General features: G+C 37.2%; 1 protein-coding gene across 1 annotated transcript in view; it reads right to left on the reverse strand.

The window, feature by feature from the left end:
* The window catches only part of SLC25A13 (solute carrier family 25 member 13), a 97,334-nt gene extending 81,909 nt beyond the window's left edge, over positions 1-15,425 (reverse strand). Inside the window, exons 1-2 of the mRNA XM_085310570.1 lie at positions 15,355-15,425; positions 12,302-12,326 (exon numbers count right to left, since the gene is read on the reverse strand). Of these exons, the coding sequence (XP_085166696.1) occupies positions 12,302-12,326; positions 15,355-15,425 (96 nt within the window). The remainder of the gene's footprint in view (positions 1-12,301; positions 12,327-15,354) is intronic.
* Between the last annotated feature and the right edge of the window lie 756 nt (positions 15,426-16,181).

Genomic DNA, 16,181 nt, shown 5'->3' on the forward strand with positions numbered 1-16,181 from the left:
TCATAATGTTTCCTTCTGGCTAAAAATATACAYACCCTTTCAAAATATGCGACTCAAAAGGAGATCAAGCCAGGGTTTGACCTTGCACTTCTGTTTAAATGACTGATGCATAGGAAGAGAGTTAAAATGCAGTTACAAAGTTTGAATTCACATCAGACATCTATTAATACTGCATGAGTAAAATCACAYTCAAGTTTGCATTTTAAATACAAGTAATTTGCTTACATAGCCGAGAAGTACCTTTCTTACCTAATTACACTAATATTAMTAATCATAAATTGCAAAGGTGGTCTGTAACAACATCTGTCCAGGTGACCATCTCCTATTTCAGCTGCCCAGTCACTTTTAATTACTTCTAATTAGCACTTTTTAGTCATTTCAGTTCAGCATGCACCCAGTATTTTTACCTAAAAATAAGCATTGTTATTCTTTCTGCATTGTCAAAACCTAGGTAAAAGAACTTAATTGTGATCTGAAATGGTAAAGTGACCTAGACACAACTCACCACTACTGGCACGTTTACAAGCAAGACATAGATGAGCTCACTAAATAAGGAATTGGATCACTGCAAGGAAACTGCATAGAAGGTAGATCAAAAAGACACTCTTAGCGGACCTTGTAAGATATATGCTATTCCTATGAAAATATCAGATGCCATTTGCTGCTTCCTATCCAAAGGATGAGGGTAAGTACTATAAGAGAAACTGATAACTACTAAATAGATACTCATATTGCATTCAGTCTGACCAGTAAGAACACAGTTTCCTTAATAATCAGCAACCTTAAGATAAAAACATTMATTTTCTAAAATCTGTTTTCATCTTCAGACTTTAACATGTTGGGCTTACAACTGCATTTTGCAAAGGTGGAAGCCTACCAACTTAAGTAGCAGTTACTGCTTTCCTTTGGCTGAAAACATGCAAGGCTGACTATCAAGGTTAGAAAAAAGAAACATTATTAACACTAATCAACGTCATCTGGATTATACAGGTTGATTCAGTATGCACAGTTACAGAATAAACACTACTGAAACCAGAAGCTGTGCTGAGCCTATCCCACACTGTGGCAAAGCAGAAGAAAACTTGCTAGCAGATGGAGACAGTAAATCTCAAGCAAAACTATTTTCATCTGTCTTCAATCTGTCAAAATTACAAAGCTCTGGACAATTCCCAGTCCAGCTTCTGCACYATGAGAAGTGGAAGCCTCACTTCCCCCAAGTGCATCAAAGCTAACAGATCTACTTTATTGGGCAATTACATGCTAGCTTTGATCCTACTCTCAAAGTCTCAAAGCAAATGTAGCTGGCTTGTTCATAAGATGTATTCTTGTATATGGAGATTTCCGAGAGGCCATAGCATTTTTCCATGCAAACTGATCAGGGGACCAAGACACAGTTATACAGTCAATTACATATGAACTGGAAAATGTTTGTGTCATTCCGCAAACACATTATTTTCCAATTTGTTCAATGCTTCCAAGTAGGTGCAGATACAAAGATGAGGTAGTATAAGGAAAAATATTCCAAGAATATCAAAACAATGAGCTATGTAGGACAACTTTTAGACCATGTACTCCTACTATTTTCCTACTTAAAAGGCCTGAAAACAGAAGGATCATAAAATACTAGTCCAATACTAAGGTAAAAATAGCTAGAGATCATTGCTCAGCAGAACTGTTTAACAAAAGGAAAAAGAATCATATTGTGATCAGTACTGTCCATTCCAAAAATTAAGCGTGTGTCAGAAAATGCAGCTAGGAGCAAACTTAGCTTAGTTTGGTAGTCAGGCTCTGGACTAGGAAAAGGATGTGACAACTGTTCACAAAAAGAGTTTGCTTCCTACAACACAATATGAAGAACACAGGAGAAACAGAAAATGAAAACCAACTCCTTGTTAAAAGCAGAAACAGCTCTTTCATGTCATTGCAAAAAAMCAAATCTCTGCTCTCCAGTCAGTCTCCACCAAACTGTTGTACAGGGCTACAATACAATACATGAAATCAGACCATTCTCTTCTTCAAAGAAATATTCTTTATTCTCTCACAGCTTCTCTGCAATGCATTCTTACCCAAATAATCTTCACTATTGTGATCCACAAGAACACAAAAGGATGATACCTTCTGCTTTCTATTAGCATTAGCGAGTTTGCTAAGGCCATTACTGTTGACATATCCCAAAGTATCTTAGCAAACTACAGCTCACCACTCACTGGAAGAAACACAATAATCATACGTAGTAGGTATTAGGGATTCTTCAATCAAAAACAGTTAATATACAACTAAACAGCTAATGAGAATGGTCAAATCAGACTTTCATCAACCTACAGGTATTTCTCAAGAATACTCCCTTCTGCTCAMCAGAGAGTTAGGAGAGATGCTAACTCTATTATAATTCTGCTCTCCCTTTTTCCTCCTTACACTTTTCAGAAATGAAGACATAGCTAAGTATTATGAATCAACCTGCTAAAACATATTTGGTGGCATCCTCACTCCAGTTCATCGACTCACCTTTTTGATTTTCCCAGGGCTTGTACAGTTATAATAGTACTACCATATACCCAGTACATCAGCCAAAACTCTAGACACCTGCCTCACGTCCATCTTCGAAAAGCAGTCACCCYAGTACTAGCAATTCATTTTCCAGAGCTAAAGCTAAGGTTTACATCTATCAAGGTAACAGTTTTCTCACTCAAAGAAGCAAAGGGTAGAAAACGTCTACAGTTTAACAGCAAGATCAAAAGTAACTCCTGGAGGAAGCAAGAACAATAGATACCAGTATCAGTGAAAAATCATTAGGGAAAAGTGATGGAGCATTACATCAGCATAAATTTTATCTGACACCTGATGTTGTTGCTGTAAAATGCATATTTGGAGTAGGACTAATCAACAGGCAAGCCACAACTAGAACAGAAGGCCACATAACACCACTGTTCTAATGAGGTGGTACCTTCAGGAGGCATCTCACCACCATGCAGAGCACTAGTGAGGTCTASGAGAGCTGTCACAGGCTGCAACCCACGAACTACCAACGAGCCTCTCCAAGGTCCTAATGCTCAACGTTCATGAAAACTCACTGGTCAATGGGGACAGTCACTCCTACTTTCATCTGGCTCCTAGCTCCAGTTCCCAAACACCCAGGTGCTCACTGTGCCCCCCGGTTTGACACAAAGCAGCTTTTACAGTCTAAATTATCAGCTGCTTCTATCAAGAACAATCACAGTTAAAGATTCGGGGTGGGGTGAAGGAAACCAAACAAACCCCATACACAGTGCTGCATGACCCAGGAACTTYCCAAAGTCCTGTGCTCTGTCTGACACCATGCAACACAGATGGCATCCTAAAAACATCCTCCCATACTTCATCTTCCCCTTCATAAAGCATGGAACCAAGGCCAAAAACAGCAGCAGCAACATATACTCTGTGAACACCATTACAAAATTTTTCTCCATGATTTTCTGTTCAGAATGTCAATGTAATGTAATTTAAACCACGACACTAAGTCCTAGTAAGTAAGCAGGATAGTATGTAGCAGTAACTGCTGACCTGCTGGCGTTCAAAGGAACGGACAGTGCTTTACAGCAGAGTATCATAACAGATTGATCTGCATTTAGTTAACTAGTAATTCTATAGTTACAAGAAAATAAAAAATACTATATGGATGTGCAACAAGTGCAAAGATTACGAGAAGGCCAACATCAAGGTGCTGCTGTTAGCTGTGACATCAAGCTTGCGAATAAACAAGTGAAAGAAATGAGCTGGAGAAAAGTTCCTATATATTACATGTCCCCCTAACAATTGTGTGACAAGAACTATGTAGGAATAACTGACAGGTAAATGCATTTTGTTTCAGTGTTGTGTTTTCTTCTTTGATTGAATGCAAAAGTTCACTTCATTGATTGAATGCAAAAGTTCACTTTTCGAGATCCTATTTATAATCAGACCCATCTATTCAAGTCTATTCAGAACACTACACCTCAGTAGCTTGGAGAACTGGGAAGGACGTGGGAGTGGGCATGAATCCCTACATACGCAGGGATCCAATTCTACAATCTTAAAAGAACAAAAAAGACAACTGCATAAAGCAGACAGCATCACACATACAGAGCAAACTTATTAAAAGCTACAAATAGTGGGGGAGACAGAAAATCTCAAGTCCTGCAGTCAGGAACCTTTCCTCACAGCCAGCAGATAYAAGAGCAGCAGCAGYCCAGCAGAGTGTCAGGACGCAAGTAAGAGCACTGTGCTCTTTCCTTTTTTCCTCTTCTTTTTTTTTTAAATCTGTACAGCATCCAGCACAGTGGYGTACTGGGCCATAGTCAGCATGTCTATGCTCTATCACAACCCAAAGACAGCACATGAAAYACCCACCTTTCCCACAGATAAGTATGCTAGTAAACCTCCATCCATCAAAAATCTGGATCTTTAATCGCAAAATACACCTGTGTTCRTTACAGATTGTCACCTGCAATCTCAGAATACAAATGCTAAAATCTAAGTGTACAAATACGCTCTCTTTTGCCTGCACGCAACAGATGTAGGGAACTGAATTTGCCACCCTTTGTCCAAACTCCCATCACGTGGATTTCAGTTTTAAATTATTAGGTAATCTCCCTAAAGATGTGGCAATTACAAAGAAAAGGTAGTTATTTTCTTTTACAGTTCTTACCTTCAGTATTAATAATACCCAAATTCTTGGTGCTTAAATATTAGCAGATTACACAGTGGCTACAGGCCACTGTAGCATGTGACCTTCATCCTTGATAAGGGCCTGAAGAGAAGGTTGAAGCTATCACAGAGGGTACTTGGAAATAATTTGCAGTTTCAAGTGGGAATATAAAATAATCCAACAAAGATCTAAGTCAGTTATATAAGGCAGTTTGAAATAATAAAGGCTGATTTGTCAATGACTTGCCACAGCTCAAAATTATTAAAGAATTTACAACAACTTTCTAGAATTTGCAAAAGTTTTAAGACACTTGACAAAAATAATTAAAAATCTCTTATCTCCTTTAGAAACTAGGGAAATATTTCCAATATTTTAATACATTTTAATTAGAAACTATCCTGGTTTTAGCTTGAATGATTTTGGTTTCTCTCTGAGAGTCTCTTTTATTACATGTATTTGCAAAAAGCAACAGTTGTTTTGTTAAAACATGACATGTACTTATGCTGCATAGTCCTAATAATATTTTTATGAAATCACTTGGTTGCTGTGGAGATGATGATGATGATGTCAAACCGAGCATTTTGATTTAAAGCCAACGATTAAGAAAAAATGAAATTTAAAATTTATTTTCATGCAAGCATCTTTAGGAGAGAGAAAAGCAGAACAAAACTAAATTATTGTTATTTTCCAAGAATAGTTATTTCTATTTTATTTTCTCTAGGGCCACTGCAGTTACATTAAAACCTGAAAATATAAATTTAAACAAACGCAGAATGAAATTTAAGGTATTAGAGAAATTCCAGCACTATTGTTTCAGTGTCTCCTTAACCAAGAGTTTGTTCCCTGGACACTTTGGATTCAGTTGGACAATGAATTTGGATTCACTCTGGATCATGACATAATCCAAGGAATTTAGAGCAACATGCCTGCTATCCCACATTATGCTACTGATACCACCCAACAAAGCATCTCTCTTTTTGTCAAAAAAAAAAAAAAAAAAAAAAAGCTTTTTCTGATCAGTTGATTCAGCCTTTTTGAAATGCAGAAAACTAATACTTTGCCTCAAGAAAACTGGGTGATCAATTGGCAGTTAGAACTCACAGCTTTCAGAAACTATTGCCCAGGACTGTGTCCAGACAGCTTCTGAATATCTCCAAGGATGGAGACTCTACAACTCTCTCCAGGCAACCTGTTCCAGTGCTCAGTCATCCTCACAGTAAAATGTTTTTCCTTCTGTTCAGATGGAAATTCCTGTGTTTCAGTTTGTGCCTGTTGCCTCTCATCCAAAGAAAAAGGGGGAAAAAAAGCTGTTTTACAATTCTTAATTTGTAAGAACATACTAAGTACTACTTTAATTATATAGTATTTAGGTTGAATGGTTCAGAATTATGCTTTCATCTAATTTTAAACATTTTATTTCAGGTTAATCTTATAAATGAGACACTGAATCTACAGGTCACATGTAATGAAACACTGAAAATAAATTGCAAGATGTCTTGCTTGTTTTCCTTACTATAAGATGAAAAGAGGACTCCAAAATTTTTGTAGTAAAACAGCACAATGTCGGGGGGGGGGGGGGATCAAAACCACTGCTTCATAGCATTCAATCTTGACAGAAAAGATTCAGACTAAGTGACTTGGGCATGTGAACAGAGTGAAAGCAAATGCAGAAAGTTTGTTGTTGCCATGTATTTCTTTCTTTTCAACAGCATCAACATGGGACTAATTCATGATCTTTACAAAGTAGTTTCCAGCTAGACTGACACACAATGGCAAGCTGCATAAGACAGGTGAAGTGACAGGGAGGAGGAAGGCTGACTTGATGTCAGTGACAAAAACTATTTTAATGGAAATGTGAAATTATTCAAAATTTCTTCCCCTAAACATGTGAAGATTTCTCTAGTCAGATTCAGATTGCACAATGGGCTGAGAGCAGGAATCAGCCAGACACAGTATTTTTACATACCACTTTTTTTCTAATGGCTTTTCGTATCTGTTGCCTTACTTAAAGGCTTCTACTGCCAAAGATCTGATGTTCATCAAGGAGTAGTTGTCAAACATAACAAACAACTACAATAATAAAATACGTGACCAAGAGGTTTTAGTAGCTCAGGAGCCAGGGAAGAGTAGAAATAGGTCATGCTTTCAAGGCAAAGAAAGATTACAATAATAATAAATGATCTGCAGTTTACTAATACAAAATTTCAGATATCTTCTTCTCTCCCAGAATTAGACCTATTAGACCTTGCAATAGATGGATGTGACAGGAAAGTCACCTAATAAAGAAGAGAGGATATATATATATATGTATGTATGTATATATGCACACATATACACACACACACATATATTTATATATATACTGTGGATTGGAGGCCTGTGTTCAAATGCATGGCAGTATGTCTGTATATGTATATACTTTTTTATATATATTACACAGATGTAGACTCTTTTGGGTCATGATCCTGCTAATGGACATTTATGTTTTGGAGATGATATCCGCATTTTGATTAAACCAAATCTATCATATTTTGCTGAAAGATAGGTCGAGCTGCATTTGACTCTATGCCAACACCGATTAAGTTTGCTTAATTTATCCCTTACAAGAACTATTCTACCTCACTGCTTTGATTACATAGAATGGGCATATTTGCTAACTTCTCACAATCAAATATCCATTGACTGCAGCAAAAAGAAGCCTGGCAGGCTGAGAAAGCTCAAGGAAGTTGGGATAAGAAACAGCAACTTGACTATGAAGACAGTTTCAATTTCTTCCTCCTGCTGGCTGGATGGTTGACATTTGGATCAGGATCATCCTTGTGAAAGCATCCATCCCTATCAACTAAGTACATTTTTAGGCAGTATGCACACACTATCAGGAAGAAAATAGAAAAATGCATGTTGTTCTAAGACCATGCATCATATTCTCAACTTTACAGACATTTTTTCATGTACACAATGGCAAAAAGTAAAACAAAGAACAGAGGGTGCTAGTCATTCTCTCCTTAGCCAGCATTAAAAAAAAAAAAAAAAGAAAAGAAAAAGAAAAAACTCCCAACCTCCCAACATGTCAAGGAGTGTTCTTCAAACCTTCTGCTTCCTAAGTAGTTTAAATTTATCTTCTCAGATGGAGATGAAGCTCAGCTCCAGTAAAGAACATCTCAAAATCTTCAGCAAATAAAGCTCAGTTATTAGTCAGCTACAGAGATAGTTAGAAAGACAAAACCAGAAATGTGCATACATCTGGAAAAAAATCAGCGGTCAAAGGTTTTTTTTATACAATAACTGGAACCCTAACAAACCAGTTTTAGTTCTGAAGGAAGTGTAAATAGATCAYAGTAGTATAAATGAAGAGAAAGAATAATCTAAACTGTGTATTCTGAAAAAAAATAAACAAAATATAAGTACATAAAATAACTGTTCTCAATCTTTTCCTGARGTTTCCAATCCAAGAAAAATTCATTCACCTATATCACAAAATTTAATTCAGCTTCAATCCCCTATCCTTCTCTCCCAGTACAGTTCCACAATTACTCAAAAAAAAATATCTTTAACATTCTAGCTCAACAAGACAAACTCTCTAGCCAAGATTTTAATTCTCCAGAACAAGAATTACAGAGAGGCATCTAAAGGATGAGGAAGACAAAAGTTGGTTTCTGTTTATAAGGTTGACTAATAACTGCAGTCATCAAGGCACAAAGCAACTTCTTCCATATTCTAGGTTAGGAATGAAGATTCCTCTTTGCAATCCTTCAATTGCTCTCATTATCAATAACAAAAATCATAGTTGTAAAAAGCTCATGTAYTACTTTTCTGGTTGTGAAAGTAGGACCCTATAATTGTGACAATAGCCGCTAAAAGCCCATGTGCCTCAATATGTTTACATTTATGAGAATTTTTAAACTAGATTTTAAGAGTTTGAGGGTATATTATTTTCACAAGAGACCGAGTTGCACTGTAACCTGAAGACTGGAAAAAAATTAAAGACTACATGTTAATACCCTTCAAATTAAACTGTTTTCTTAATATTTTTGTTTTGAATAGAAGACATGTAAGCAAGTTCTAGCTGTATAATTTTGGGGCTTATTTTAATATTATCTCTTGATAGTTCCATAGGTAATTCCAGTTCTGAGATTATCACTGCTGGTTTACCAAAACTTAGACSTTAGCAGGTCATCAGTTTAATTCTATGTTCTGGCACCTTTTAGAAAATAAGATATGCTGGTCAAAAAGCATTTACTGTGTTTTTAAAAGGTCAGTTTCTAAAAGGCTACTCTTCAATTTATACTATGTCATTATCCACTTGCCTTCCTGCTTAGCCTATTTTGGTGTCAGACATTCCTATCTCATCTAACATTTACGCCATAGTTGTTGGAGCAAGAACAGTAAAGTCTTCATCTGTTTTTTCTGCAACGCTCCATTTCACAGAATAGGTGATCCTATGGGTGTGAATAAAGAAAGTCTCTCCACATTATAGCAAATTTAATTAATCTAGCAGCATGCAGTAAGACGCAATGTTAATATGTTTTTTCGTATCACCCAGTTTTAACAAAAGAAAAGTAGCAATAATACAAACTGCATTAAAATGTCTGAGAAGTCTAACTCGTGACAAGGATAGTTTGCTGAACAAGAAGAAACAGTTTCAAAAACGGTTATCTGCTCTATTCACCACAAACACAGCCATCCAAAATACTAACGTTAAGAATGCCAAAAACATTAACTTAAAACACCTAGGACACAAGACTGGTGCTCACAGGAAAATCTGCAACATTACTGAAAATAAAAGGCTTTTTGGACACGACTTGACTGCGAGTCTGAGAACTGAAGTTGTCTCACGTTCTCAGCTTCCATAACAAACTTTTTTGATCTAACTATGCTTAACCTAAAAGAAAATGAAGCTCTATGAGGCGGAAAGCCCCAGGTCCTCCAAAAAACTTGCATCTAAATTCAGTAAACTCAGTTGATGGTGCTTGAGAAGGAACACAAACTGTCAGGCATAAGGAAGGCTGCTATGGGGACAAAAATAACTATTCTACAGTCRGAAGACATGGAAAGTAAAGAGAATCTGTTACTTAGGAACAGAATCATATTTTAGAATAACTAAAGCAATCATAAGTTGCAGTAGTACTGTTTGTTGCAGTGAGAATTCAGATGGATGAGTTCTGGATRTAAGATATCTGTATTAAAGAAAACGCAGTAACAAAATCTGGAGATCTAAAAACAGCCCAAACCAGAAAACAAAAGCACCTGAAAGAATCCAAATCATTGCTAGTTGCAATGTCTTTAAGTATCAGCCGGCATGAGCAGAAATGCCTTATACCGCCAAGTGAATAGGTTAGAGATCTAACCACCACCAGCAGAGCTGTGACTCCCATACACACTTCCAGGTGCGATATTTCCAGAGGGAGAGAACTTCCCTTCAGCTCTGGTCCAAAGTCTTTGCAATTGGGTCTCCTCCTGCGGAAGGAGTGAACAAGCACTGCTACTATTTATGCTAGCACGGTGAGACAGGGAACAAGACTGAGGTGAAATGGAGGTCACAGACATAAAGGCAACGGTAATCTAAAACCCAAATGCATGAGATCTCTTTGCAACTAGGTTTTTAGTTTGGACCTTTATACTTCTAATATGGATCATGCAGGAAACATAACGCCCATCAATCCACATGTGTATCAACAGTTCAAAAACTATCAAGTTAAGAAAAAAAATATATACATTACTGTATCATATGCAAAGTTCCATCATTTTGCCAATGTGCTCAATTCCCCTTTACTCTCATATTTTTAAAGCCACTAAAGGGGGGGGGAAAAGCTTCTGAGTACTGGAATTTCCCCAGCTGCCTAACACCTACAGACTAAGGCTGCAATCTTCTCTGTATTCCCTCTGTGCTGAGCTAAAATTCATGAGCACTGTTAAAAAAAGGTGTTTTGGGAATTGCCAGGCTGGGTAATCAAGGTAAATGTAACCACAAACTTCCCTAAAACAAAATACTGTATTCCTTCTACAGCAAAGTCAGTTCATGATTTAATACATAAATAAGCTAATCAGAGACACGTCTTAAACAAAGATCCGAACCATTTGTGAGAGCAGTCAAATATTTTGTTTCCACTTCTACGGAAAATTCATGTCAAAGKTTTCCTCTTAAACATGGTCTTACCAATGAAGTTATTGGGTTGTACAGAGAGGGGAAAAAAAAAAAGTATGACAAAACACATCCAAAGAATTTAGCAGAAAAATTTAAGAGAAAAAGAGTGACAAAGAGTGTCACAAAAAGAGTGATATTTCTATTCCACTTTTTCTCTCTTCTGAAGTTTTAGTCTGATTGTCCATTAGCATAATAAACAAATAAATAAATAAAAGTACCTTAGTTGACCAAYTAGTTCTATAACAATCTTGCAGTTTTGTCTATGCAAGACTTCCCCACGGCTGCATTCTTGCACCATACTTCGTAAGTTAAGGGAAAAAGCCCTGGCGCTTGTATGGCTATCCCATCAGGAGCCAAGCATGAAGGGCCATCAACAAACCAACAGCCAGATCCACAGGAAACAGGATAGCTCTGATTTCAGTAAAAACAGTTCCTTCCAGTTGCTTTGCTGAGCAGTGGGAAATGCAAAATTATATCTAAATGCAAAGCAGTAAGTAGACCTATGGTTGTCATACGAAACATAACACTTCACAGGGTTCCAGTTTAAGGTATTTTTATGCTCAGTGCTACGTTACAGTATGCCACTACACTAACCACACAACTCTGTGCTGTTTTGCTGAGAGCCATATTAAGGAACTGATATGGCTTAAAGCAAACAAACAAACAAAAAAATCTTTTTTTAAAGAATTCACGTTACCGTGTCAGACACCCAATCTGATTTACACAGGCAGCATTACATTATCATAATATTGCTACTAAATACTTAGTAATGTGCAAGTTGAACCACAGACTCACAGTTATCCACTGACTTTTAAAAATATAGAGACCTAAAGGTTCAGAAGAAAAACAGGTAACTTCTCCAAGCCARTGGGCAATTCCTGATTAACTGAACATCTGCAGTGAGTTTGGTCTCATCATCAGAGCAGAGAGAAAAATTGGTCCAATATCAGAATGGTAAAACAGTCGAAACAACCAGTACCAGGGCTTTGGTCCTGCCCAGCCTAGGAGTCCAAAAAAAAAAAAAAAGAGACAAAAAAATCTCCCTAAACTAAGGAAGTAGTGATGATACTAAGAAGACTTTAAAGTTATTTTTAAAAGGTTTGGTTGTCTGGGCAGAAGTCTGCCAATTTCAACAAGTTTTCTGCGAAAAAAATGTTTGTGAGCCTCTGAGGGTCATACCCATTTGCACACTTCGGCACCCCAGTTGAAGAGCATGATGCAAAAAATAACCTAGCAAATCTACTAGCAAAAATGCACATGCAATTTCAGTTTTGAAGTATTACACAAATATGCACATCCAGAAACACCCCAGCCTTGACTGAGCATCTACAGGCATCTCAAATACACAAACCATGCATCCCTACCCCAGTCCAGTAAGCATGCAAAGAACACATGTAACACACATTGGCAGAACTGTATTAAGCATGAAGCATAGCAGCCCTCCAAAACCATGGCAAGTGGAGGTATAATTCATGCAAAACGTGTAACATCACCAGCACCGCAAGTTCAGGTTTTCTCCTCCCAGTTGAGTGCCCCAATTGCTAACATCCWGTTCTTGCTAGCTCTCCTGTCTGCTTGATTCTGGTGTTGCTAACTAAGCAGCAACCCTGCCTGAAACAGAGATGCAAGGCTTGCTGTTTGAAGATTTTCCAGGGACACAGAAGTTTGATCCATTTATTGTGTAAGCGGCTAAACAAAAATCTTACTACTGGACTAAGCACAAAYAAGCTATTATAGAAAAGAAGGCATCATCTTTACCATTTTCATCTTTCTTCTTTTCCACCATCTTTTACGGAAAACAACACAGAAAACTAACTCACAGAGCCAAAGAGGCAAAGGATTCTCAGACTACACATTCATACAAATCTGTAAGACCAGGAAACTTATATCCCCAGCTTTTTTTTTCCCCACTTGCTCACTTAAATGTTCTCTACTCAGCATGCTGGCTGTTACGAAAGCTGGACACCTCACATAGGTGTAATTCTATTTCCAAAACCAAATAGCTAAAATCTAGGCATGGAGATGCTGATCTTTGACATGCTTGAAACACCTCTATCGTTCTGAGCCTAAATCCCAGGCTCCAATTTTCACATGGCCCAAAGGTAAACCAGTAAGGTAAACTTTTGGAGAGACCCCAAGAGCGAGCTTATGGGTCAGCACAAAAATAGTTCTTGCCAGCTGCCTAGACATGGGAGACATTAGGAGCATACGAATCCAGCATGTGAGGTGAAATACAGCAGCCTCACAAATACCCAACAAGAGAAATATGATCAAGCTTGTGACAAATTCTATTTCTTCTGCTCCTTCTCTAAAGGTATGTAGTCTGGTATATATGTACGCACTTCTCCATTCTCTCTCAAATGTTTCTTTTTTTTTCTCTCTTTAGAGAAAAAGAAAAATGTCAACAACCCACTCCTTATGAGCAATTTCATCCTTTAACACAGTGGGTTTTGTGCAGGCCAAGTAACATTTTTGGTAAAGAATATAATTGCAATTGCACATTTCTAAGGTATTGTAAATAGCATGAAATTATTTTAAAATGTTATGAAAAATGCATTTGCAGTGTTCCTTTAAGTGTTTTAACAAAACTTCAGTTTAAATTGCTTTATTCCAAAGCAATCGAAGATTGAGTACTTTCATAAGGACATCTTTATCTCCTTGGAAATGACTGAGATATACAGATACTTTCCAGAAAGAGAATGCACCAGAAAATATGCAACCTTACTTTTTGCTAGCTATAGGTATCTATCACCATCAGCTGCTATCATCTCTGAAGACTGTTGTAGCTCAAGCAAACCAGTATTATTAGCAGAGTTACAATAGTGCCTAGGGGGCCTTATACAAGTTTAGGTTTGGTGCCATACAAATATATAGGCTCTATTCAGCACTGCCAAGCCATTCCATAGCCAAAGCACCAGCAGTTCCACAGATTAAAAGCAAAAATGAAGCTAAAATTAAGCAGCACATTCATGCCATCTTCTAGGAAATACAGTATCACATACCTCCTTGTCATACTCCTTGGACAACATAGATAAATAAAATAGATATTGGCCTAAACAAGCTGGTCAGAAGACACATTCTTATTATTCAGGGATGTAAGCTTGTCTACATTACAGGATCAGGAAGAACGCCTTTAACATATCATTTGAAGTACATTTAAAAGATCTTCTCTAACTTCCTTGGACACAAACCTGCATAGAAAGAGTTCATTTCCTGATATGAGAGGATCTAGATAACTTAAAACACTTTTCAGCGGATATCACAATGGAAGAGCTGCACATGATGATGCAAACACATCTGTAGAGTCCAGTAACATTTTCCCAGAGCTACACAGAAAGAGAGGTTATACTTTTATTGCTCTTAAAGGGATACTATAACAGAAAAGAGTGAGTTTCAGAAGCTTGTTAAAACCACTTTCAGTTACAAAATGTAAACCCACTGGTGCCTAACATACTGAAGATGTATATCTACAGATCAGCCCCTTTCACCATCTCCCCTCACTCCCAATCTTACCCTGAAAAAGAAAGGAAAAACACAGCAGTAAGAAATAACTAAACTAAACTAAGAGACAGAACTCCATGTAATAAAAGCTCATTTTCAGAAGCACCCACATTGTTCACTGCAGAATAGAGCTCTACCAACTTTTGGTGTGAGAGTCACTCAGCAAGTGGCTTCACTGGGATTATTCTTGCCAGTCAGCCTCATAACTCACCCGTACACCTTGTGGGATCACGCTTCAAGCAGTCTCCCATAGGGGTAAGTGTCATGAGCAAAGAATTGCACAGGAAAAGAAACCGAACAAAACCAAACATGTAACAATGGTTGCAGGGGGAGGGAGGAGGAGTAAGTCACTTGCTTTCTCCTTTGTTCTAGTCACAGTCATTTATACTTAGAAAAGATATGAAGTTATCAGCACCGTAATGTAAATTCAGCATCCCTCTATCAGACAACTTCTGGTCTCTTAAGAAGTCAAGATGCAGCAAAAAGTAGTAACCACCACAAAAAAATATTTTTCTGAGATTTTTCTCATAATATATATATCATAATTATATATGATATCATAATATTATATGATATTATGATATATAATATTATATTATTATAATATTATAATTATATTATAAAATTATATTATTATAATTTATATATAATTTATTTTTATATATATATATTTTTATATATATAATTTATATATAATTATAATTTATTATAATATATTAATATATTAATATATTAATATATTATAAAATTATATTATAATTATATTATAAAATTATAATATTATAATATTATATATCATAATATATAAAGCATTTTTAGAATTTACAGCTTAAACCCAGCTCCAAAATGTAACCACATACAGTGAGTGCCTCTAGACCTGTGCAGCTGGCAATGGGAAATTCCATTCGGATCTTACACAGTGCTCTCACATCCAAATAAAGTGATCATGATGTCATTAAGTGCTATGACACTATTAAACCTACAGTACACAACTTSGTCATTCTTCAGGGGAACAGAGGTTCTTCTCTCCTTACTCACCACCTACTTTCCCCCAGCAATTGCACTGATCTGGGTGAGTGGCTGAAGTCTGTCCATAAGGGACTCCACTCCCTTCATGGACACAGCAGCCCATCATGATGCTAGGATCCCTCACTTGATCYCTTCTGAGGGCCTATCAACTCCACATACAATGCAATTCTTCTCTACCATTTTGCTGGAGAAAGAGAAGAATGGCATTACCTAGGGCAAGAAGAGTGAATTCAGTCTGTCCCCAGACACATCCCACCCTACTGCTAGCACAGGGAAGAGGAGCACAGGAGAAGGAGCTGGGTGAAGAAGCACAGTGAAGCTGGATGATGCACAGAAGGAACACGTAATAGCTGTGCGTGATGGCAAAATAACCAACATAGCATGGGATCATCAGCATCTAATGGTTTCAGCCCTGTTTGGCATCATGCTCATTTAGAATCACATTGCCATGCTCTTTGTATTTCAACCACTGCTCACTCAGAGCCCCATGAATTCGCATGGCCCAGTGCAGGTACTGGATCATTTCCACACTTAAGACCTACAGAGCCAGGGCTATAGGTGTCAGTCCCATCCAGAACTCAATGATTTCATTCAAGGTGATACATCTTGCAGGGCTGAGGTCTTCAGTGGGAAGTGTCTGACTATATTAACACTACAACATACAAGGAACTAGTGATGGGTGCTAGCAATTTGTGATATCACAAGATTTAGACTCTTTAATGGTAAGTATGGTGGTAACAGGAAACAGTATATAACCCCACTGATACAGCTTATAGTAAACGGTTCCCCAAAAATGCCAGAGGAGAGAGAATAGAGAGTTAAATGAATCAAAACTGTATACCA

Source organism: Rhea americana, unplaced genomic scaffold, assembly GCF_003343005.1.
Source record: "Rhea americana isolate MKP2758 unplaced genomic scaffold, rheAme1 scaffold_32, whole genome shotgun sequence".
Lineage (NCBI taxonomy): Eukaryota > Metazoa > Chordata > Aves > Rheiformes > Rheidae > Rhea > Rhea americana.